At 42.5% G+C, this 25,788-nt stretch overlaps 1 protein-coding gene across 1 annotated transcript in view; it reads left to right on the top strand.

Moving 5' to 3' along the window:
• The window catches only part of LOC126248649 (KN motif and ankyrin repeat domain-containing protein 3), a 395,607-nt gene that overhangs the window by 232,757 nt on the left and 137,062 nt on the right, over positions 1 to 25,788 (top strand). Inside the window, exon 6 of the mRNA XM_049949838.1 lies at positions 9,956 to 10,036. Within this exon, the coding sequence (XP_049805795.1) occupies positions 9,956 to 10,036 (81 nt within the window). The remainder of the gene's footprint in view (positions 1 to 9,955; positions 10,037 to 25,788) is intronic.

Genomic DNA, 25,788 nt, shown 5'->3' on the forward strand with positions numbered 1-25,788 from the left:
TTCAGCATCCCTAGAGATGTCGGTCGATAGCGATACACTTGCGACTTCAGGTAACCCCAAAGCCAATAATCGCGCGGACTGAGGTCTGGGGACCTGGGAGGCCAAGCATGGCGAAAATGGCGGCTGAGCAACCGATCATCACCAAACGACGCGCGCAAGTGATCTTTCACGCGTCTAGCAATATGGGGTGGTTCTAATAAAACCCCACGTCATTCCAAGCATGTGTGTCAATTTGTACCTCTCTATTTACATTATTCCGTGGTTTATTAAGTTTTCAAATTTATACTGACTTTTTGATCACCCGGTACTTGTCTGGGGTGTAGCCTTGTGCGGAGATGAAACGTGGACGATAAGCAGTTCAGAGCTTTTGAAATGTAGTGCTACTGACGAATGCTGAAGAGTGGATGGATATATCGAATAACAAATGAAGAGGTTCTGAATCGAATAGGGGAAAAATATGTGACAATTTCACTAAAAGAAGCGACCGACTGATAGCACACATCCTGAGGCATCAAGGAAATGGCAGAAAGTGAAGGGTAAAAATTATAGATGGAGAAAACTAGGTTCAAATACATGTATAATGCGGTAGTTACGCAGCGATGAAGAGCTTTGCCACGGAATAGACTTGCATGGAGTGCTGCGTCAAACCAGTTTTCGGTCTGAAGATCAAAACAACGACGATGACGAAAGTCTTCGGTTGGGAGCACATTTCTGTGCTGGAACATTCGTGTTTAACGGAGTCGAGTACAGTGATGTAACTCGTCTTCTTCATATCCTTCAGCAGACAGAAAACTTGTGTGATATACATTCCTTCTATATACCTGTGAACTGTAAATAAAAGTAGGGCAAACCATATTTTAGTTCAGATGGTTCAAATGGCTCTGAGCACTATGGGACTGAACATCTATGGTCATCAGTCCCCTAGAACTTAGAACTACTTAAACCTAACTAACCTAAGGACATCACAAACATCCATGCCCGAGGCAGGAGTCGAACTTGCGACCGTAGCGGCACGCGGTTCCAGACTGAAGCGCCTAGAACCGCACGGCCACCGCGGCCGGCCCTTAATTTAGTAGCATAACCAAAGGTGCCATCCATCAAAACTATGTACTTTTCACATCACGCATGTGATTCAATTTAAAAAAACTATCAAACTCGTACTAAGGAAGTTTCCAGTAAAAATTCTTCATTGTGTTGGTGTTGATCGGATGTCCTGGTCTGGGCAATATCCGATGATACCTACATCTCGTTGTGTGAATTTTGGTCCTTGTGTATGTAATGTCTCGATGGCGCAAAACACTGAATGTCGCTCTGCTTCTCAAGCTACTTAATAAGCAATTTTGCGGGACGCTCGTCGATATAAACTTCAACTTTCCCTTTTGTTGAAGTTGTTACCAATTTTCTGCCTACTGGAGGTGGATCAAGTGTGTTATTCCGGATGCACCCTTACAAAATTTGATCATATCCTTTTTAAAAATTTTTGCACTACCTTTTTTTTTTTTCCTTCGAGCATTGACGGCCCCGTTCACCAGCATAATTCACTTTCCTATGATTTCCGAATGCCGGCCGGAGTGGCCGTGCGGTTCTGGGCGCTGCAGTCTGGAACCGAGCGACCGCTGCGGTCGCATGTTCGAATCCTGCCTCGGGCATGGATGTGTGGGATGTCCTTAGGTTAGTTAGGTTTAATTAGTTATAAGTTCTAGGCGACTGATGACCTCAGAAGTTAAGTCGTATAGTGCTCAGAGCCATTTGAACCAAGCCATTTGATTTTCGAATGTAAGGTTTGTATAAAGCAGGAGTTGTTGGACCCTTTAACTGTACATTATTTTTACACTGTTCTCCATCTTTAGTATTACTATCTTACATGTCTATTACCACTTTCCAGTAATTTACATTCCCAGGACTATACTTCGTTCAAAATGACTTAAGGCTTGACATTCGGCAGGTTCACGCAGAGACCCGATGCGTATTTGTCGCATCACGCATATGACACGCACATAGTGCTACATTTCATTCAACTAGCAAACTATTCAGTGTACAAAGATGGAACAGGCAGCACTGTATTCTGCAAGAACTTCACTGTGTTAGGTTTATAGATCAGCTACGCATCTATGAGTATTTGCCCTGTCCATCAACAGCTTATGGCGAAAGAAACGTCAATATTAAAAGCCGAGGTCGTAGATAACTATAAATGTGAGTCCACGTTGAAAACGCCCGGTTCCCTTAAGGGTGTGAATAATTTGCAAATTGATAGAGGTTCCTTTATCAAAATGGTTCAAATGCCTCTGAGCACTATGGGACTTAACTTCTTAGGTCATCAGTCGCCTAGAACGTAGAACTACTTAAACCTAACTAACCTAAGGACATCACACACATACATGCCCAAGGCAGGATTCGAACCTGCGACCGTAGCGGCCGCGCGGTTCCAGACTGTAGCGCCTAGAACCGCTCGGCCACCTCGGCCGGCGTTCCTTTATCCTAAACAGCTGAATCTGTTTTGGTAATCCGTTTATCCATGCATGCTTTTCCCCATAGTCTTCATCTACTATTCTCCAGTTCCCTCTGTCTCCTTGTACATATCCTTGCCAATATTTGCTACGATTTTTTAAAATTTGTATTCAGTTCTGCCCCAGTTCTTTCGATCACCTCTTCACGGAGATAAGAGGGCTTCTATTAAATTTTTCTTGCTCGAAGTAGACGCGTAACATTTCAACCCTTTCGGTCGACTGAAGTAGTACCGCAGTTCCCACACTATGAGATCGACGTCGAACTTTTCTACTCATAAAATTTGACGAACTTGCTTCTGACATTGTTCAGCATCACGAAACAAAACAAAAATAGCCACTCTCGTCAATATAATGAATGAAAAGAACAAAATCACAGAGCCAACGAACGATCAACAGTTAACTTGAACCTGACGCAAAGTGCCAGAGAAAGTGTTGTAGTGATGGAGGTGAATGTTTGACAACTGCGTGTGGTGGCAGTGGCTACTGATCTCATAAGATTGGCTGAATACGAGCCGTATGTCCGCCATGACCCTCACACTACTGCTTCCTACAGCTGTCAATCCTTAGGTAATTTTGAACAGAGTATACATTTTGCATCGCTAGGTTCGGCTCTGCGACCAGCTACAAACTCACCTAGGGCTCACGGGAGATATTTCATTGGTCCCACCTGGGTCTAAGGTGACGTTGCTGGACGCTCTTATACCTGAAGGACCAGTAGCGGAATTTGCGTAAGAGGATTCTTGGACCCTTCCTCGACCATGTCTGAACTGCAAACTTAGTTTCCGCTAGATGCAGCAATGACCTTTGTTTTTCTTTTATTGATGTTTATCTTATGGACTTTTTTGAAGACATTATCCTTTCCGTTTAAAGGGAGTCCTTTGCCATCTGACAAAATGACAGTTTCATCAGTAAAGTTAGAAGTTTTTATTCCTTCTCCCTGAACTTTAATTCCTTTTCCAAATTCCTCTTTGCTTTCGTTTACTGTTTGCATAATGCACAGACTGAATAACATGGGGAATAGCCTACGTCTCTGTCTTACTGCCTTCTCACTTAACTGTCTCTCTTGGATGCCTTTTGTCTCGTATAACTGCACTCTGGTTTCTGCACAAGTTGTAGATAGCTTTTCCCTGTATTTTATTCCTCCTACCTTCAGAATTTCAGAGACTGTGTCCCAGTCAAGATTGTCAAAAACTCTAAATTTGCCATAAAAGTTGTTTTTTTTTCGTCACTTTACTAAGATTAGTCGTAGGGTCAGTATTGACTCTCATGTTCCTACATTTCCATGGAAACCAAACTGACCTTTCCCAAGGACGGCTTCTACCAGTAACTCCATTCTTCAGTTATCTTGCTTATTTTGGAACCATGACTTACTGCACTGATAATTCAGTAATATTCACACCTGTCAGCACCTGTTACATTTGGAATTGCTTTTATTATATTCTCCTTTAAGACTGGAAGTATTTCCCATGCTGGTGGAATACTTTTGTAATGCTTCATTTTCCCAAAGGTCTTGCTGACTTTCAGGGAATATTGTCCATTCTAGGTGGCTAGTTTTGACTTATCTCTTTCAGTGCTCTGTCAGGTTTTTCTCGCAATATCATATTTCACATCTCACATTCCTCTACTTCGTCTTGCCTTTTAATAACATCGTCTTCAAGTTTGTTTCCTATGAATATATTCCTTCCACCTTCCAGCCTGATTTCCTTTGCTTAGTTCTGGGTTGCCATCTGAGCTCTTGATATTTATTCAGCTGCTTCGCTTTTCTCCAGAGCATTCTTTAACTTTCGTGTAGCTGCCTCTGTATTCCCTCTAGGCATGAATGACTCAACATCTTTGTATTTTACTTTCATTAAATCATACACTAAGGCCTTTCATTCGTTCCGTTCACAAACTGAATTAGATTAACATTAGAATTCCTACCAGAAGGCCGAGGGAGAGATTCTAGAAATCTGTCTATTCTTCAGTGAGAACTTATCCCACAAACTTTCTAAACAGACTTTCACAAACAGTAGTCACTTTTCTTCGAACGTTTTTCAACACAGATTTTTCAGAATTTTTGTGGCATAAAATTGTGGCCAGTCACACTGACCTTTTTAGATGCTCCGTGTACAACGTTAACACAACACAATCTAAACCCTGCACACTACAGTAGTTCCCAGTGCGGCTTGTATAAGAACTTTTCAAGCAATTTCTTTTATACATAAATTGTAGCTTCCCAGTGTCGAACCAAACTATCTGAAATTTGCTGCTTGCTTTACGCACGACTGAACCAGGTTCATCATACCATTTCATGTCCTCGCACACTGATACTCCAAGGTATTTGTGGAACATGTTAATAGATATCTGCACTGATTAGCCAAAACATTGTGATCACCTGATTAATAGTGTGTTGGTTCACTTTTGAAACGCAATGCAGAGGCGGCTCTGCGCGGCATTGATTCAACAAGTCCGTTTTAGGTTTCCGGAGGTATATGGCACCCGGTGTCTACGAGCAGGACATTTAATTCCCATAAATGACGTGCCTGTGGTTTCTGGGTGTAAAGCCGGTTCCCGATAGCTTCCCAGTTGTGCTCCATATGGTTCAGACCAGATGAATTTGGTGCTCAGGACAACCTAAGATCATTATCATGCTCCTCATACTACTGTAGCCCGATTCTGGCAGGATACACTGACAGTTATCTTGTTGGAAGATGCCATCGGCGTCGTGGAAGACATCAAGCGTGAAGCTACACAGGTGGTCTAGAATAATGTTCACATAGTCCACAGATATGATGGAGCCTTCAATTACTACCACAGGTCCCATGGAAGCCCAGGTTAATGTCCCCCACCAGCCTGCATCCGTGGTGCGGTGCGTGTTTCAAGTAGCTATTCACCTAGATGACGGGATATCTGGACATGAAGATAGATCAGGTCTAACGAGGAATGTGATTCATCTGACCAGATGACAAGCTCCATTGATCCACCCTCCAATACGATGATCCCGTGCCCACCGCAGTCGTAACTGACGATGTCGCTAGGTCAACATTGGAACACATAAGGGTCGTCTGCTGCGGAAACCATGTTCAACAATCCGCTCTGAACTGTGTGCTTCGAAACACTTTTGCTGCACCAGCATTTTACTCTTCGTCGGATCTTCCACAGATCGCTGCGTACCCTACTTTACAGAGTGAGCAAGCTCCCGACCTACACGTTCTTTGCTGAGGTGTGGACGTCCTACGACTTGTCGCCTACTCGTGGTTTCATCATCCTTCAACTACTTTCCATAGATGCTCACAACACTAGCATGCGAACAGCCGCCAGATTCTCAGTAACTGGGCCATAACCGCCCGCCCTTTGTCAAAGTCACTTATGCCAGTGGATTCCCTATTCGCGGCCTTCATCGGCGCTAGAATGATTCTTCATTCTTTTTTCCAAGTATGAAGTCTCATCGTCTTCAGGCGGCCTCCACATTATCACTGCCTGTAATATGTGAGAGCTATGTTCACTTTATATCGCTTTGAAAAAGGGTTTTAAGAGTCACAGGAGTCTATAAGCCCACCTCCGAAAATTTGGTTGTAAAATTATTGGAAGCCATGTTGGATAATGTCTTAGGAACTTTGAATCGGTGCAAGAGACATGGATTTGTTGTGCCTGTTCGTTCCAGTTGTCTTAAGATCCCATAGACCTAGTCAATCTTACTATATAGATTTGTTGATTGTTTCTAAATTTATATGTGTAACATTGTCCAGAGTGTCGAGTGTATGTTCCCCGGAGAATCCATAGAAGACATACATTTTGAGGTATATGCATTTCGTTGAGACGGATTTTACTCGTTAATTTCCAGACGCTATTGCCACATAGTATCTTTGATAGTATCGTACTCTTGTGTACTGTAAGACTGTAGTAGAGACTTTTAGCTAACTAATCAGGAAAAGAGAGATGAGCTTTTTTCTACCCATGCACCGGACAGCAGGGCTCCGTGAGATTTTCCTGTAATAGAGATCTTTTTTCGTCGAAATAGACCGTAGTTAACTTCTCTGCGTTCAGTTTGACTTCTTTCAGCACCATTCGCTAGTAAGATTTAATTTGCGTTGGAGACGACGCATGTTCATCTCGTGTCTCCATCCTTTGGTCAAATGATAATTAACAATTTCTGCGTCTCTAGAATACAAAACGTATACACGTAGGTAGTAACGCGATAAACTGTTAGCCAAGATCGCCGGAATTCTTTTTATTCCATGATTACCGGTTTCGGCGAAACTAAAGCCGCCATCATCGGACCTTCGGTCACGTACAGGTTACTACATCAAGGCAACCAATGGTGATATTAATAGTTGCCTATAACACGCAGGCCTTGCAAAATTGTCATGAGTAGCACAAGCGCACGCTAGGTATGTGATGGAGACACTTAATATTTATGTCATCTCTCTTGGACGCCTATGTGCTACTCATGACAATTTTGTAAGGCCTGCGTGTTATAGGCAACTATTAATATCATCATTGTTTGCATTGATGTTGTAACCTGCATGTGTCCTAAGATCCGATGATGGCGGCTTTAGTTTCGCCGAAACCGGTTATCATGGAATAAAAAGAATTCCTACGATCTTGGCTAACAGTTTATTGTGTTACAAGCATCCAGATCGCTCCCACATGAGCACAATGTGCTCCCTACAAAACTCCTAGGTAGGCTGCATGACATGTTTTGAATCAGAGAGTATGCCGTATACACCTGTTAAACGCCGGCAGTAATGGGCATTTTACACTTCTCTGAAGCATACCTGGAACTACTTTTGAGTCTGTGGATGAATTTTCTCCCAGAGTAATGTGCAGTGTTCTGCGTTTGAAAACAGTTATGAATCGTACTTGTATGTAATAACCCTCAGGGTGATACTGAATCAGAAACTTTTATGAAGTCAGAAACCTCTCATTGCGCCTGGTTACTCAACCTTTAGAATGAAATGTATGATGGAGTGCGAGTTGCGTATTTTAGGAGGCCATGCACGGAGAAAGTCATTTTGTGTACGTGTTCAAGGAGTCGGCAGTAGATATAGGACCGTAGTTCTATGTGTCATTTTCGGCGACTTTCGCGTGGAAGACTGTAACCTTTCCTCTCTTCCAGTCGCTTGAGAACACATTCTGCTTAAGGAACCCGCTATGAATTATAGTTAATCATTTATGTAATTCCTCATTGACAGGAATTCCACAATGTACACAGGAACATTTGAAAATTGAGTTTGTCATCTCGGCTTTGGTTTTGCTATTACCTATTTCGTTTTCCTTGTCTGTGTGCTGATGATGGATGGCGAGTGGCTGGGTCTCAGCAAACAATATGGAGTTGTACTCACCAAGTTGTTAGGCATTAATACTAAGGACTGCCTTAGCTCATGAACAATTTTTTTTTTAATTTTCTTGTGATGCTGCGATAGTATTTAGTTACATTATTTGAGGCACAAAGAGAGATCAGAAATTTATTATGAATAAGTGCTTTACCGTAAACATAAGCTAGAGTACGAAGTACAATGATAGTTCTTGTACATTTTATCAAACTTCCTTCTTTTTCCGAAAATACTAAGCATGTGACATACAGGGCGAATCGCCTAAAACTTGCACTGCAAATGTTGCGGAAATGGAAGGTGATACTGATGTGAGGTTCTCACAGAATGGACTGGTAGTCAGAGGCTCATATTGTTAGTCAGTAAACAGATTGTAATAATACTGAGTGTATTTTTTTTGTAAACATACGCTTTTTTAAATGGACCAATTCCTATTGACATTAATGTCAGTGGTTTTTGTTGCACGTTTCTAGTGTGAGTCGTTTCCGAGACATCGTATTCTGAAAACTTTCCACATCGTCACTTGGTTGTGCTATTCAACTTGAGCAGTTGTTATGTACGATGTTGTTATGTTTGCTTACAGGATGCATGCGTGTTCCGTGAGTGCATTACGACTTGCTAGTCAGTTTTTGTGTTACAGTCCGAGCAGTAGGCCGTGACTGACCGATGAGATTTACCAATGCAGACGACATGCTCATGGTGGATGGAAAGTGTAGGAAGAATGCAGTTCGTTCTTGTACGGTGTATGAGGCAAGATATCCCAATAGACATCAACCGACTCGGAAATTATTTATCAACCTCTTCAACCAGTTACATGAGAGTGGTAGTGGAACACCCAGACAACGTAACGGAAGGAAGAGGGGGAAATTCAGTCGTGTTGCAGTTGATCCACACGTTAGCTCCTGCGCAATCGCGCAAGGAAGTAGCATGAGTCAGGCAAGTGTCTTACTCATTCTCCATTGATATAGCTTCCATCCCTGCCACATATCTCTCTATCAAGAGCTGCATGGAAACGATTATAAGAATCGTGTTAACATCTGTACATGGGCATTAAGGCGGGATACTCCAGATGCCTCATGTATCTTTCCTAGTGATGAAGCCACATTTACCAATCATGGCCAGCTAAAACGCCGAAATATACACTATTGGTCCGTTGACAATTCCCGTTGGCTTCTTCAGGTTGAGCGTCAGCGTCTATGGAGTGTAAACGTGTGGGGGATAGTGAACCATCAGCTCATAGGCCAGTTTTTCATAGAAGTATCACAGCCTCCTAAGAGACTGTCTCCCACGGATGCTAGAAGACGTTCCTCTGCAGACTAGTAGGAACCCGCGGTACCAACATGATGGCTGTGCAGCCCATAGTGCACGATGTACAACAGCATGTCTTCGTGAATCGTTGCTAAATCGTTGGATTGCGCGAAGAGGATCTGCACTTTGTTCGGCCCGTTCTCCGTATTTGACGCCTGTACACTTTTTTATGTGGGGAAAACTCAAAGAAGCTGTCTGCAAGGACATACTACCTCACCCGATGATATGCAACCTGCTCGGACATCTCCGCTAAAATGTTTACTGTAGCATGTGCGCAGCGGTCTTTCCATTCCAGACTGAAAGCGTGTATTACCGCTGCCGGTGGTCATTTTGAACACAACGTGTGATGGACAGTTGTCCAGTTACTGGTCAGAATCCACATAACTAGTGCATGCTGCATGCAGTTGTTCTTTAGTGTGTGCTACCACTGGTATTGTATAAGTGTCTGTGTTGGAACTTCTCAAAATACGATATCCCCTAAAAGTCTCGCACTAGAATCCTGCAACAGACACCACTGATATTCCAATTTACCCTGCTATTACTCTGTTAATGTCAACAGGCATTGTTCCATTCAAAAAAGCGTATGCTTGCACAAAAGTACACTTTCTAAATATTATTACAAGCTCTTTATTGGGTAACAATACGAGCCCCTGACTACTAATTCATTCTTCCAAAACTGTACATCAACAATACTTCCCGTTTCCGCAATATTTGCTGTGCAAGTTTTAGGTGATTCGCCTTGTATGTATGATGGCAAATTACTGATTATATTTAGAGCGCAGATATAAATTAAACTTTGTTTGTTTTTCTTACTGTGTTGTTTTCCAGACTATCCGAGAGCAAATGGCTGTGAGTCTGGAACGGATGCGAGAACTGGAAGAACAAGTGAAGCTCATACCGATACTGCAGGTCAGTACAGAAGTTCATGTCAGCTGCCATTGCTCTAGAAAGTAATACACTTGCATCTGGCCTTCTTAAGTTTAGAGTTGCGTTCCGCTTGGAAAGTTCTCACTGAACTATGAAGGAATAAGATTTACCGTCGCCTTAACCGGATAATAACCTCACTGCACATGTATCCCACCACGTTTCAAATATTTCTGTTCTTCGAGTGCAAAAATTCATCATGATGTCGCGGCAACGAACAAAATTATATCCACGTCTTACCGCGCATTACTGTTTCTTATTCTATACAAATAGTAAACAACTGCCATTATTAGAAATACACACGGTGTGTTCAAACTGCTGTGTGATGAATATTGTTTTAGAGATGTTTGCGAAAATTTCATCCGTTGACATTTATGTATAACTGGCGTCTGCGTGCCAGTGATTGGCCAACATGCTCAAAACAACCAGGTGTTTCACGAATCGCTTCAGCCAAACGGACAACCAGCGCTTCTGCGTACGGCGCCTTGCTCCTAGACTGCTGCATCGTGCTTTCCCATAGCTGAGAAGCATGTCAGCGAACTCTGTTAAGTGTACTCGTATAATCAGCCATCATGAACCTCTAAACATCACTAGGAACTTTCATGTAAACATAACATAAACAATAATAATGTAGTTATTTATTCAGGGACGTGGACAATGTAGTAACGAAAAGTTATCCTTCATAGCAGTAAGCTGTGATTGTGTTGAAAATTAGATTCCAATGTTCAAAATGTTGCATACGAAGCAGTCAAAACAACTGAGAACATTTATCTAAGGGAAATCCAGCATCAAATCCTTCAGGGATCGCAAGAGCGGATGCTGTGCACCTGTGACATTGTTGTCACAAAACGAAAATGTTTCTTTCTATCTCCTCTAATAACTCTACTAATTTGTATATGTAGTTTTTTTAAACCTTGTATACAGTACAGGTATCTATAAGATCTCTGCAAATTCAAAAATTCTTTGCATATGCAAATGAAAATAATGATATGTACAATATATTACAAAATGAGACATTTATACATTTAAGATTTTTTCCCGTGTTAGTTCATCTGTAGTCGGGAGTCATTAGATACACGAAGCACATCAAGACGGTACTTGATTTCTTGCTATGTTCGCTGTAGCAGACCCTAATCTGTGATGGCAAATGCCATCAGTAATCCTCTGCTTCAAGTCAGTGATGTTCCACCTTTTCTTTGATAGACGATATCCAACAGAAAAAAGTCAGAGTGAGTGATACATGGTAAACCAAGTGACCGGCGAATTTGGGCAGCCATTCCAATCCGCTGGTCTGGAAATGTTCATTTAAGAATTCACGAATATGCAGTCCGCCAATTAAAGGTGCACCATCTTTCCATAAAATGATGTTTGGTTGGAGGTCAAGTAGTTGTGGTTCCACTTATTCTGTCAAAAGTTCCGTGTCAACATTTACAGGTAATTATGTCTCGAAGAAGAAAAAGGATGTGATTAAACACGATTCCACACCGCACGTTCACATTTGCACTATCTCGCTGAAGCACCCTAGTCACATGGGAGTTTTCTGATCCCCAGATCCCAGACTGTGTGTGTCCAGTTTTTCTGAAAGATGAAACGTTGCCTCATCATTGCAACAAACTCGGGTGAGAAACTTTTTATCTGCAGACATTCGTTCCAGCGTGAGAACTACAAACTCGTATAGTCTTGTTTTATCGTTTGGTTCCAGTGCCTGTAAGAACTGCACTTTGTAAGCGTACAACAGCAAATTTTGGTGTAGGACTTTGTGCACAGTTAAATGTGCTAGCTGTTACTGTCTGACAGCAGTACGGACAGACTTTCTGGCAGAACGATCAATGGTTTGTCTTAAACGGTCGATGTTTCCCTCCGATGTTCTTGGTCATCCACTCTATCTTTCTCGAACACTGTCCAAATCTCCGTGAATTTCTTGCGCCATGCACGTGATGATGAATCCCGTCCGTAGTTAGTTCTGAAGCTTCGCGGAATCTCAGATTTTGTTTCAACATAACATGATGCACAATGTGCCTTCTCTTGAGGAGTAGTCATTTTGCATGGAGTTTCATTAGGGTCGGATTGGGACTCTGGGCAGGCTAGTCCATTTCAGGATTGTTATTACCCACATACCATCATCTTGCGGATGCTGCTTCATGGCAGCGTGCAGAGTCATGTTGATAAAAACAAATCATCGTCTCCGAACTGTTCCTCCACTGTACGCAGTACACAATTCCGTAAAATGAGTTCATAGTCGCCCTCATTTAGCTTTCTCTTAAGTGCAATGTAGGGACCACGCCCTAATTCCATAACCCTCTCTCTTTTGTGCTTCACTGTTGGCACTATTCTCCATGGTAGGTAATATTCTGCAGTCATTTGCCAAACCCAACCCCTTCTGCGACAGAAATGATTGTTGTAGTCACCTGCTCAACCATCACATCACTGTTCCCGTGCGGAGGAGAGTTAACGGTGACAGCAGAGGTGACAGTTTCCCAGCCCACCTTGTTTAAAGCTCATCTGGGCAGGCGTCCGTGGGCTTAATGCCAGGGCAGTGACAGGAAGATGGGGAAGTTGTCACTACCGCACAGGTCGTCATGTGCTCTCCAGTGGATAGATGGGAGAAGTCCTGGGCTGCAAATTGATAAATCAGTGGCTGAGTAACTACCTCGAGCCACACTGAAATGTGTGGCGGCCCCAGTATTTAAGAGGCAGAGGTCGAACTGAGACAGTAAAGTTTCTATATCTCTGCCTCGGCCAGTAAACACGGTGCCACCCACAAGGGGTTATGGGCGTTGAAGTCTCCCAAAAGTAGGAAAGGTTTAGGGAGTTGATCAATCAGTGTAGTTAATACATTCAGGGATGCTACACCATCTGGAGGAAGATATACACTGCAGATAGTTATTTCCTGCGTCATCCTTATTTTGACAGCCACAGCTTCAAGAGGGATTTGAAGGGGCACAGGTTCCCTACAGACTGCGTTTAGGACATAAACGCAAACTCCACCTGACACTGTATTGCAATCACTATGGTTCCTGTAGTATCCCTTAATGCAGAAAGCAGGTGTAAAGCTTAACAGTTACCGTAGCTCAGCTAGGTGGTGGAAAAAACCGCCGCAATTCCACTGGGGGATGATGTGATCGTGAGAGTGGGAAGGCATGGAACATTCAGTGAGGCAGTTTAAGCTTCAGGGTCACCTTCTGCCACCGACTTTTTGCCTGAGCAGTCTATATCCATTTTGTCTGAGGGTCTGGCGAGATCTAGGTGCTCTGTGGACGCCAGAACCTCCACCTCATCCACAGATTCAGAGCATGGAGGTAGCGGTGATGTGGGTGCCACCGCAATTCCCTTGGTCTTGGGGACCTTCTTTTTGGATTTTTCTCGCTGTTCCTTGGGTTTCCCTGGCTGGGAGGACTTCACTGATTCAGTCTCCAGGACTGAGGATAAGCGTGAAGCCCTGCGACCAGCTGCTTTTGGGCTCTTCTGCCACTGGCAGGTGTCATCTTTCCTACTAGCAGAAACCTGAGAAGGGGGTGACCCAAGGAACCCCTTCCTAGAGAGAGCAGTGAAAGAAGTTTTACGCTTCTCCAGCTTTGAAGTGGGGATGGACGTCACCGATAGTTGAGGGGGTAGGTGTTGCTCCGGAAGTAGGTGGTGCAAGAGCAACAGGGAGAGAAGTGCCCCCCCCCCCCCACCATCAAGGGGGAAGTCTTCTGGCTCCTCGAGGTGACTGGGGTAGGCGGAGCTGATGGGGCTAGAACTGTTGTAGCGGCAGCGTAAGATAATGTCATGCATGTGGGATGTACGCGTTCAAATTGCGTGGTTTATCACTTCAGATCACTCGTTTTCAGTCACCCGCCGTCCTGTGATATCGCTCTTTACGCCACATCAAGCGTCGCTCCCTTAGCAATGACTACAGAAATGTGTAGCTTGTGAGAAGCTATCCTATTCTTTTTAACTCCCTACGTACAGTCATTGCGATAGCTAGACTGCTACTAGCAGCTGTTGCTCGAGCGGCTGTGTAGGTGCACAAGTCGTCCTGCATGGTCCATCAGTGTTTTGTGGTGTTCTTAACTTTACCCTTAGCAACAATGATACCTTTCAGCATGGTAACGGCTGGGTAGCCGTACCCCTCTCCCGTGGACCTAAAGTCGATAAAGTTGCAGGGCTAGAAAATTTTAACAGCCGTGACGCCATTGCTTATCGGACATTTCACATCGCAGAGGTTTCTTCATGTCTGACTAGTCCGCCTACCACATGTATGCAAAATGTGGAGAATTTTTTCTTTTCCCACGTACAGAAGAATGACAGATTTTAAAAAATTCCTCATACAGCACTTGCGTGAACTTCGCTAAGTCAAATCGTCAACTCTTTTTTTAAACAATCCGACCAAATTTCCCGGATGGTTTTTGCATACATAAGAAAACTGAAGGGAATAACTTTCCTGACGCTGTTACAGTATACTGTGCTATGAAGGAATGACCAATATTGTTCAAATACTTTTTTTTTAAGAGGTATGGTTTTCGCAAATTGTTGCGCAAGGGATCTAACGTACCGGTACGTTGATTGGTACTGGCTGCTGGTTTGATCGGTATTAATTACATAATCGACGTGAAACTTAGGTATGAGTACTTTCGTCTCTGGAATCCTTCCGCATTTGCACATTATTTAATGATACTCTGTACTATCAAAGTGAAGAAAAAGGAAAAGGACCAGTCAGAATCGGAGCTCGTATTGTCAGCGTGATATCTACATCTACAACCATACTCCGCAAGCCACCTGACGGTGTGTGGCGGAGGGTACTCTGAGTACCTCTATCGGTTCTCACTTCTATTCCAGTCTCTTATTGTTCGTGGAAAGAAGGATTGTCTGTATGCTTCTGTGTGGGCTCTAATCTGTCTGATTTTATCCTCATGGTCTCTTCGCGGGATATACGTAGGAGGGAGCAATATACTGCTGGACTCTTCGGTGAAGGTATGTTCTCGAAACTAACAAAATCCCGTACCGAGCTACTGAGCGTCTCTCCTGCAGAGTCTTCCACTGGAGTTTATCATCTCCGTAACGCTTTCGCGATTACTAAATGATCCTGTAACGAAGCGCGCTGCTCTCCGTTGGATCTTCTCTATCTCTTCTATCAACCCTATCTGGTACGGATCCCACACCGCTGAGCAGTATTCAAGCAGTGGGCGAACAAGCGTACTGTAACCTACTTCCTTTGTTTTTGGATTGCATTTCCTTACGATTCTTCCAATGAATCTCAGTCTGGCATCTGCTTTACCGACGATCAACTTTATATGATCATTCCATCCTAAATCACTCCTAATGCGTACTCCCAGATAATTTATGGAATTAACTGCTTCCAGTTGCTGACCTATTTTGGAGCTAAATGATAAGGGATCTATCTTTCTATGTATTCGCAGCACATTACACTTGTCTACATTGAGATTCAATTGCCATTCCCTGCACCATGCGTCAATTCACTGCAGATACTCCTGCATTTCAGTACAATTTTCCATTGTTACAACCTCTCGATACACCACAGCATCATCTGCAAAAAGCCTCAGTGAACTTCCGATGTCATCCACCAGGTCATTTATGTATATTGTGAATAGCAACGGTCCTATGACACTCCCTTGCGGCACACCTGAAATCACTCTTACTTCGGAAGACTTCTCTCCACTGAGAATGACATGCTGCGTTCTGTTATCTAGGAACTCCTCAATCCAGTCACACAATTGGTCTGGTAGTCCATATGCTCTTACTTTGTTCATTAAACGGCTGTGGGGAACTGTATCGAACGCCTTGCGGAAGTCAAGAAACACGGCATCTACCTGTGAACCGGTGTCTATGGCCCTCTGAGTCTCGTGGACGAATAGCGCGAGCTGGGTTTCACACGACCGTCTTTTTCGAAACCCATGCTGATTCCTACAGAGTAGATTTCTAGTCTCCAGGAAAGTCATTATACTCGAACATAATACGTGTTCCAAAATTCTACAACTGATCGACGTTGGAGATATAGGTCTATAGTTCTGCACATCTATTCGACGTCCCTTCTTGAAAACAGGGATGACCTATGCCCTTTTCTAATCCTTTGGAACGATACGCTCTTCTAGAGACCTACGGTACACCGCTGCAAGAAGGGGGGCAAGTTCCTTCGCGTACTCTGTGTAAAATAGAACTGGTATCCCATCAGGTCCAGCGGCCTTTCCTCTTTTGAGCGATTTTAATTGTTTCTCTATCCCTCTGTCGTCTATTTCGATATCTACCATTTTGTCGTCTGTACGACAACCTAGAGAAGGAACTACAGTGCAGTCTTCCTCTGTGAAACAGCTTTGGAAAAACATTTAGTATTTCGGCCTTTAGTCTGTCATCCTCTGTTTCAGAACCATTTTGGTCACAGAGTGTCTGGACATTTTGTTTTGATCCACCTACCGCTTTGACATAAGACGAGAATTTCTTAGGATTTTCTGCCAAGTCAGTACATAGAACTTTACTTTCGAATTCATTGAACGCCTCTCGCATAGCCCTCCTCACACTACATTTCGCTTCGCGTAATTTTTGTTTGTCTGCAAGGCTTTGGCTATGTTTATGTTTGCTGTGAAGTTCCCTTTGCTTCCGCAGCAGTTTTCTGACTTAGTTGTTGTACCACGGTGGCTCTTTTCCATCTCTTACGATCTTGCTTGGCACATACTCATCTAACGCATATTGTACGATGGTTTTGAACTTTGTCCACTGATCCTCAACACTATCTGTACTTGAGACAAAACTTTTGTGTTGAGCCGTCAGGTACTCTGTAATCTGCTTTTTGTCACTTTTGCTAAACAGAAAAATCTTCCTACCTTTTTTAACATTTCTATTTACGGCTGAAATCATCGATGCCGTAACCGCTTTATGATCGCTGATTCCCTGTTCTGCGTTAACTGTTTCAAATAGTTCGGGTCTGTTTGTCACCAGAAGGTCTAATATGTTATCGCCACGAGTCGGTTCTCTGTTTAACTGCTCAAGGTAGTTTTGAGATAAAGCACTTAAAAAAATTTCACTGGATTCTTTGTCCCTGCCACCCGTTATGAACGTTTGAGTCTCCCAGTCTATATCCGGCAAATTAAAATCTCCACCCAGAACTATAATATGGTGGGGAAATCTACTCGAAATATTTTCCAAATTATCTTTCAGGTGCTCAGCCACAACAGCTGCTGAGTCAGGGGGCCTATAAAGACATCCAATTACCATGTCTGAGCCTGCTTTAACCGTGACCTTCACCCAAATCATTTCACATTTCGGATCTCCATCAATTTCCTTCGATACTATTGCACTTCTTATCGCTATAAACACGCCTCCCCCTTCACTGTCCAGCCTGTCTCTGCGGTATACATTCCAATCTGAGTTTAGGATTTCATTCCTGTTTACGTCTGGTTTCAGCCAACTTTCTGTCCCTAGTACAATATGGGCGTTGTGACCGTTTATTAATGAGAGCAGTTCTGGGACCTTTCTATAGACGCTCCTGCAGTTTACTATTAGCACATTAATATTGTTCAACAAATGGTTCAAATGGCTCTGAGCACTATGGGACTTAACTTCTAAGGTCATCAGTCCTCTAAGAACTACTTAAACCTAACTAACCTAAGGACATCACACACATCCATGCCCGAGGCAGGATTCGAACCTGCGCCCGTAGCGGTCGCGCGGTTCCAGACTGAAGCGCCTAGAACCGCTCAGCCACCTCGGCCGGCCATTAATATTGTTATTTCCTGTTGCATTTTGCCTACTCCTACCTTGCCGCGTCTCAGGAGGCGTCTTGTCGGGCCTAGGGAGGGAATTCTCTAACCTAAAAAACCCCAATGTGCACTCCACACTTACTCCACTACCCTTGTAGCCGCTTCCGGCGTGTAGTGCCCGCCTGACCTATTCAGGGGGACCCTACATTTCTCCACCCGATAGCGGAGGTCGAGAAATTTGCATCTCAGATCTCCGCAGAATCGTCTGAGCCTCTGGTTTAAGCCTTCCACTCGGCTCCAAACCAGAGGACTGCGATCGGTTCTGGGAACGATACTGCAAATAGTTGGCTCTGATTCCACCCCGCGAGCGAGGCTTTCCGCCTTCACCAATTCCGCCAACCGCCTGTACGAACTGAGGATGACCTCTGAACCCAGACGGCAGGAGTCATTGGTGCCGACATGAGCAACAATTTGCAGTCGGGTGCACTCAGTGCTCTCTATCGCCGCCGGTAGGGCCTCCCCCACATCTCGGATGAGACCCCCCGGCAAGCAGACAGAGTCAACACTGGCCTTCTTCCCCGACCTTTTCGCTATTTCCCTAAGGGGCTCCATCACCCGCCTAACGTTAGAGCTCCTAATAACTAAGCCGTGAACCTTAGCCGCTGAGCTACGCCCGCTTGGTCGAAACATGATTAACGTTACTGGTATACGAGGTACGCATAAAACATCTATTTCCCGGAAACTAGGGGCCATCGCACGAAAAGCCGCTGTCCAGGCACGCAGGATACGTCCCTCTACAACAAAGCCAATGCTCAGCAAAATCCGTGATTAACAGGTCTGATTGTCCCATTTGTAAAATTTATTGGAAGAGTCCTAAGGTAATGTATTTTGCGCTCAAATGGTCACGCTTACACAACCTTTGTCCGACCAATTCTTGAGTATTGTTCGTCAGTATGGAACCTTTCCAATGTAGGAATAAAGGAAACATGAGGAAGATGATTAAAAAAGAGTTCTTAATGAGTATGTTGGGTCAGCGCGAGGATGTGACAGGAATATTCAGTGAACTGCAGTGGGTGGCGCTACAAGGAAGGCGCTGAGGGAATTTCAAGAGCCCACGTTCAACACGAGTCAAGAGACTTACTGCCTCCTCCTACATACATATCGCACAGTGATCACGATGTCAAAACCAGACAAATTTGGACTCATACAGGGGAGCATCAGCAGTTTTTCTTCCCGTGTACAATCAGCGAATGGAATCGGAAGGAGGGAAATTGATGTACCCTCCGCTACACACCGTAGATTATCTTATGGAAATAGGAAACGTTCTAAGTGCCACATCTGACATTTATCAAGAGAATGAAAAAGCAGTATATCTCTGTATATAACCGATTTGTATCCAAAAAGTTGAGACGGCATTCTGTTACCACAGAATTATGCTGCTCACCGCATCCCTGGAAAAAATAATGAACCAAAATACATTATTAAGAACAATCTAACTGAATAGTTCTGAGTGCCAATAAGAAAATTTTTACAAGCAGATTCTAGCAAAGAGGAAAGCGGCAACTAACTATGGTCGAAAATGATAATTGTTTACACAAATGCTCCGTTACCGGTTTCAAACAGACAAGTTCATTTTCAGACGGCTGTTCAGGTTTTTATTATATTTTTTTTGTTTTCATTAGTTATTGGCTGTTTTTCTGCAAATAATTTGAACAACAAACAAATGTGATATGAACGTGAAGTTTAACACGTCGGTTCGAAACCGGTGACGGTGAAATTTACGCAAATAAATAGCATTATTAACGGTGTCTGGTTACTGTTTTCTACTCTGCAAGATTCAGCTTGTATTTTGTACACAGCCACGGTCTCAAACTGACACTTGTCGACAAAATACCGGAAAGAACGTTTCTGTTCGAAGTGCCGTTAATACTGAGGTACTGCGAGGGTGAATCAAAAAGTAATGTTTCCTATACTTTCCTCCACATAACACTACTGCTCAACATACACACAGGCACTTTTGCAGATGTGCGCTATCGTTGAACCCACGCAAAAAAAAACAGTTTGGAAAAATTCTGTGTTTTGCATCGTGAGCCAGTTTTTCTCAGCGAGTCTGTCTCCTCGAATCACTTCCTCAGCAAGTCCTCGATTGACATCTGCGACAGGTGTTGTCGGTCGGCCGCTGCGCGGTTTATCTGCAAAGCACATTTCTCAGTGAAAAGTGTGTGTACATAATTTTATAGGTAATTTTCTTGTTTTTGGGTGTCTTAGGACGCGCATGTAATTTTGTATCGTTCAGTTATGCTCGCGCAGCCTCGTCAGAGACGCTGTGCTGCCCGGAGACAAGTTAGTCATCTTTGCTTTGCGAAGACGCGCGGGTGTTAAGTGTTGATCACGAGGAAAGGAAAGTGGGAGTTGTGGCGGGGTGTCGTGGCAGTGAGCTTGTGCAGCAAGGACGCAGAACATGTTGCTCTTGGGAATTATGTTATCGATCTGATGGAAAATATTATTATTACGAAAGGAATATAATCAATATGCATTGAATGAGATGGCTGTACTAAGATGGAAATTATTTTGAGAAGATTGGAGTTTAAGGTAACAAATTTTACTTTTTTACAGCAGCATTTAGTCAAGCGTTCTTGGTTCAACACAGACAACCAAATCAGGAATTTCTTTCTACTTTCATAAAATTTTGTCACAGTCAGTGTCAATGGATTTGAAAAGACGCAAAGGATTTTTTTTTAGAAAAAATTTTCCTGTTGAGTTACATTTTTGTATTTCTCCAGTGTTGATCTTAGATAATTGTAATTTATAATGAAATATTTCCTTCTTGCTTGCTAAACCTCCAATGGCGAAATTTTGTAAATGAACTACTGTCAAGAAATTTTTAAGAGATGAATTTTTTAAAATACAGTTTCGTGAGAAGAATTTTTATCTAGAGAGTAACTCAGATTATCATAAACCATTATCCAGCTCCCATTACTTGATATACATTCTTTTTTATGAGAGAGAACTTTTAAAGGAATTAGGTTTGCGTTAAATGTATTCAGGAGATCACACTGCACGACCGCGATTCCTTGTAATTAGTAGCAGCTCAGAAATTGAGGAGCGCCTTTCCTTCTTTTTCTGTGAGAGCAATTGCACAGCGTTTTCCATTGCGGCACAGGTAAGCCAAACACAGGCGATACGAGTTTTCAGTTTCACAGGGTTAATTAACAGTGTTTAGTTAAATTATTCTCATTAAAGTTCAGAGTCAATTTTTTTTTTAACAGATAGTGCTGGTTCGGGCAGGACTTATTTCATTTATATTCTCGCAGTTAGATAGTCAGATCTGCTTCTCATTCTTGCAGACAGATTCAGTTCTTAACTGTAAATTTGAGGTTAGCTTTTGGACATATTTCTTTTTTATGAGCGGAATTTTTTGGTGTGCAACAGTTTACATGCATAAAGAGACTGTGCATTCAGGAAGAGACAATCCAAAAGTAAAGCAAGCTGGTGCACATTCACATAATCGTCTTTATCTTTTTTATTTATTAAGATAACTTTCATCAGTTACGAAACTACTTCACCCAACGCCGCCCATTGATAATGTGCTTCCCATACACTTTCTTCGTGTATGACTTTAAAACAGCCTTAAACGTCAAGGGTCAAGAAGCAAAATTCAAAATTTTTCCAATCTGGCTTTGATTCCTGGGTTCAACGATGGCGCAGATGTGCATAAATGCGTGGTGACTGTTGAACCGTAGTGTGTGTGGAGGAAAGTACAGGCCACAAGCTGTATTACTTCCGATGTTACGTGTTCATTATTAAGTTTTGACATTACTTTTTGATCCTTCCTCATACATTTTATTTGTGATAATACAAATACAGAGATACAGCATTAGGTTTTTAACTAGTAGAAATTTTCATATGCTTTAAATTTTGGAACTGCATAGGGAAGCACAGCTTGGCACGAAGACCATGTTCTATCTACAAACGCATGTTTGAAAGACGCTCTCTGTGGTTTAGCCCCTGGATCAAATCATGGAAATGCAACAGAACGCCGGTAACACAACAGCACTGAAAACGCGTTTCGTGGAAACATAGCACTTAGAGCGCTTTTCATTTTCACTCTTCAAATGTAGTTGTGCGTGAGGCACTAGCATTCGTTACGTCGAGCTAATCAACTTTATCGGTATAGAAAATAGGGGGGAAAATTAAAGTCTACTAGATTTTATTCGAATTCGTTTATTACTTTAAGGAACATATCGCTGAAGACTAGTGCACTAACTGAATCTCGACTGTATGTAAGAAAAAGCCCATGTCGCGAAATACACGTGCGTATCTACGAGCTCGCGTTGTTAAATGCAGTTGCGTAGACATTTGTTTTTGTTTCCTTTGACGGATTGGGTACTTGAGAAATAATTTCACCTCTTCCTGATGCACAGAACTTAGAGAAAAAAAAAGACAACCATTCTAATTTACTGTTAATTCGAGATACTAGCAGCGGAAGTTAAAAAAATTCATATCAGAGTACAATTAACTTACCTCTAGAGCTCTGCGGGTTGATTATGTTTCCAATATTCACCATATGCTTGAAGTATAAGAGCCACATTTCACGTTTTAGCAGCGAAATATGGGCACGTACTCTGTGGTTTGTACAATTTTTTTAAAAAAAGTTCATCAGATCCTGTGTGTTAGCAGAATACGCGATACGTAACAAATGATGCGAACCACACACACACACACACGCGCGCGCTTTCATCCTCACTTTTGTCGCGTCACAGATGCGTACGATAATAAAGCAACTAAATATAATCTTTAGTATGGCTGACGTTTAGCAACCGCATTTGTGTTTTTATCCATCTAAATTAACGGAATATATAAAATGTTTTAATATAATAATAAAAAGGCAAGGTCTTTAGCACAAGCACGTGACCGGGTTATTGGCCTAACTAGGTAAAAAGCACATCCTTTCTTCACCGCCGCACTAGGACGTGGAACGGGGTGGCACATCGGCCCGGCCGCCTTTTACCCCCGGAAAAGAACCCCGGTACTCATTTGATGGCAGGATCAGTGGACCTGGGGCCGACAGGGATTGAACCCACCCTAAAGGGCCGGACTCTAGTGTTCTATCCTCTAGACCACCATAGTAACAAAACAACAACAACAACAATAATAATAATAGTTGTTAGTAATATAATTTGCTTACATCAGTTCTCAGAACATCACTTCAGCACAACTTCCAATAAACTGCAATTCAGGGAACGTCATTCGAAAAGCATTCAACCGAAAATTTGAGACGTATATGTATCATGCAATGATTTAATAACTATAGTAGGAAGGAATACTCAATATAAAATCGAAGTATGCACTCATCATTATCAGTCTTTTGCTTAGCGTATAATTAGGAACACTGATCTGCAGCCGAAAGCTATTGGAGACTGTAAATTATGAGAATACTGTTTTTTTTTTTTTAGTCATTCCCGCCAACTTTCGGGAAGTGAATCCATCTGTTATTTGTTTCCTCATTGCGGTATTTGTCATGGTTGAGGGAGAGAGAGGCTTTCTCTCTCTTCCTTGGCTTATTCTACACCCTGTGGTTTTCCTGTTCCACCTGTGGACTCTCGAACGATCTCGGTAGCTGGTACTGCCAGTCTGTGAATGGGCACACTAACGTGGCTTGGCTGGAATGCCCCTCGCAGGAGGTCAGAACGCAAGCGCATCTTTCACTGGGACAAGAAACTGAAAAGAATCAACGTTAAACATATCTTCAAACTTTCTAGAATTACTTGCCATTTTCAAGAATCTTAGTTTAGTGCTGCTTTATTCCAGCGTTTTTACGAGGAAATCATTGCACGGATTCTATATGAGGTCATAAACTGAATGATTCTAATGCTTCACGATAAAGATACCCATTTTCTGGAAAACACAGAGATAGTGTAACATAGATGGCATTGTGTAGATGTGTTCTTTCAGGATATAGATAATCGTAGATACGACAAATAGTCTTTCCAACGCTCCTCGCCTCCTCTTACCCTCCACCACAACAGTGAAATAGAACAATTATTTGTGCGTACTGGATCCATAACCCCAGACATAAATAACTTCAATAACTGATAAGGTACACTGAAGGTTTGGGGGCAGAACAACAGCTACAGTGCATTGTGTTCCATGTCCAATGTGCTTCACTCTTGCATAAAAAACATGAAGCGCATGTTAAAAAGAATGCGTTCCTTGACAAAGATGTGATTTACCACCCATAAACTATGCTGGTGAGGTCTTTAAACAATTTACTTAATCCATGACTGTAATTGTTCTTTGGAGGGCATCAAGAGTATCAGTGAAATACCATGAAACTGTAGTCCATGCTGCCATAGAGCCGTCACGATGTGTATTGTTAGAAGGTAAAAAGAATAGGGAGCCATCCATTTTCTGACATGGTCCACATTCTGGAGGATCTCTGCAGCATGGATCTATTGGAAAGTAGAGTACATGTTATCCAATCATCCATTAACACGCCCTGTTTTTGGAAACTACGTGAAAGATAAATCAGTAGACTAAAACACACTCTCTGATCACCATAGGTCTTATCGTTTTCGGGGGAGAGAATAATATGACGTACAATATTTTTTACATAGTGTTGAACTTTAATAACCTTTAGGTTGTGCCGAATTAGGAATGATGGCACTATTGTTCTAAAACGATGCCGATAAAATAAAAACAATGCAACAGCTGAGCAAGGCGGACCTGCATCGATGGAGAATAATTTGTGAAGGAAAGGCTGACTAGGCGTTTTGAAATGTAGTGTACGGGGCACTTCAATTAAGATGACAGTATGATTTTAGTATCATGATTCTGTAATTAGGGAAGTATGAAGGGCATGCATTATTGGAAGTCGGTGGAGACCAGGCTATGGTTATAGAGAGGGGGAGAGGGCGGCAGGGAAGGGAAGGGAAATTCTAGCGCTGTTGCGGTGGGTGATGGATAGAACTGGATTAGACCTGAGACAAGGAGGGATAGACATCAGAGCAGCTTTCGTGATGTAAGAGTGGAAGTGGGGGTCTTTCGGGGATGAGGATTTGGAGGCTGAACAGGTGTAGGTGCTACGACGGTGCCCAACAGTTTTCTATTGCTGATCTGCTCTTACCGCAGGTTGTCCTACGATATTCAGTTAAAATGCAAACAGTAAATATGCTTATCAAATGGAGTAAAGTTACTTTGAAAGTGTTATGATAATCGTAGAAAAATTTTCAAGGTAAATTTTAATCAAACATATGCGAAAACTAAGTCCATTTCGAAATAACAATACACGAAATATTCACCAGCTCAAAACAGTTCATAATTCCATATGATGATTTACAAATTATCTCACACCATAAAAAGAACAGTAACTCATACTCTGTCTCAGCTTTGTAACACAAGTGTAAAAGGTTCGAGTCCTACTCTGAAACACATTCACACCTCTCGAAATTTAATATCCCTTCAAAAGTCAAAGTATGGTAGTAGCCGTTCACCACCCAGAATTACACGTTTAAATACCACTCGTTACCACAGGTAGGTCTGCCTCCTTGAAGCACAAATGTAAAAGTTTCCAGAATCCCGCCCTTTAGCTCGTCACGCGAAAAGTCTCCGTCTACACTTGACTCCCGCAGTGTTCCGCTACTGTCTGCTTTTCCATTGGCTGAAGGCTGTCCTCACCAAAAATGCATCATTCTTAAGTAGTACAGACATGATTTGACTCATCTTGACCACTTCCCAGACTAAACTAATATATTACAACAATATTTAAATAAAGAAACGTTACAAATATTCGGTCACACTCAGACCATCCACAATAAATATAAGTAAAGGTTTGCTCATAAATAAATAAGCCAGTATTCTTACGCAAGTGCGCTCACAATAAATGTCAATAGATTATCGTTAAATATTGTTTCAGCAATAGGCCTGCTTGTCAGATGGTTCTTTTTGCACTATTTTACAAAAGGTTTGTCAGCTAATACATGTTATTGACCACTTGTTAAATTACCGTGATGTTACATTATCTAATAAAGTTAGTGGCAA

Source organism: Schistocerca nitens, chromosome 3 (assembly GCF_023898315.1).
Source record: "Schistocerca nitens isolate TAMUIC-IGC-003100 chromosome 3, iqSchNite1.1, whole genome shotgun sequence".
In the NCBI taxonomy this organism is placed as follows: domain Eukaryota; kingdom Metazoa; phylum Arthropoda; class Insecta; order Orthoptera; family Acrididae; genus Schistocerca; species Schistocerca nitens.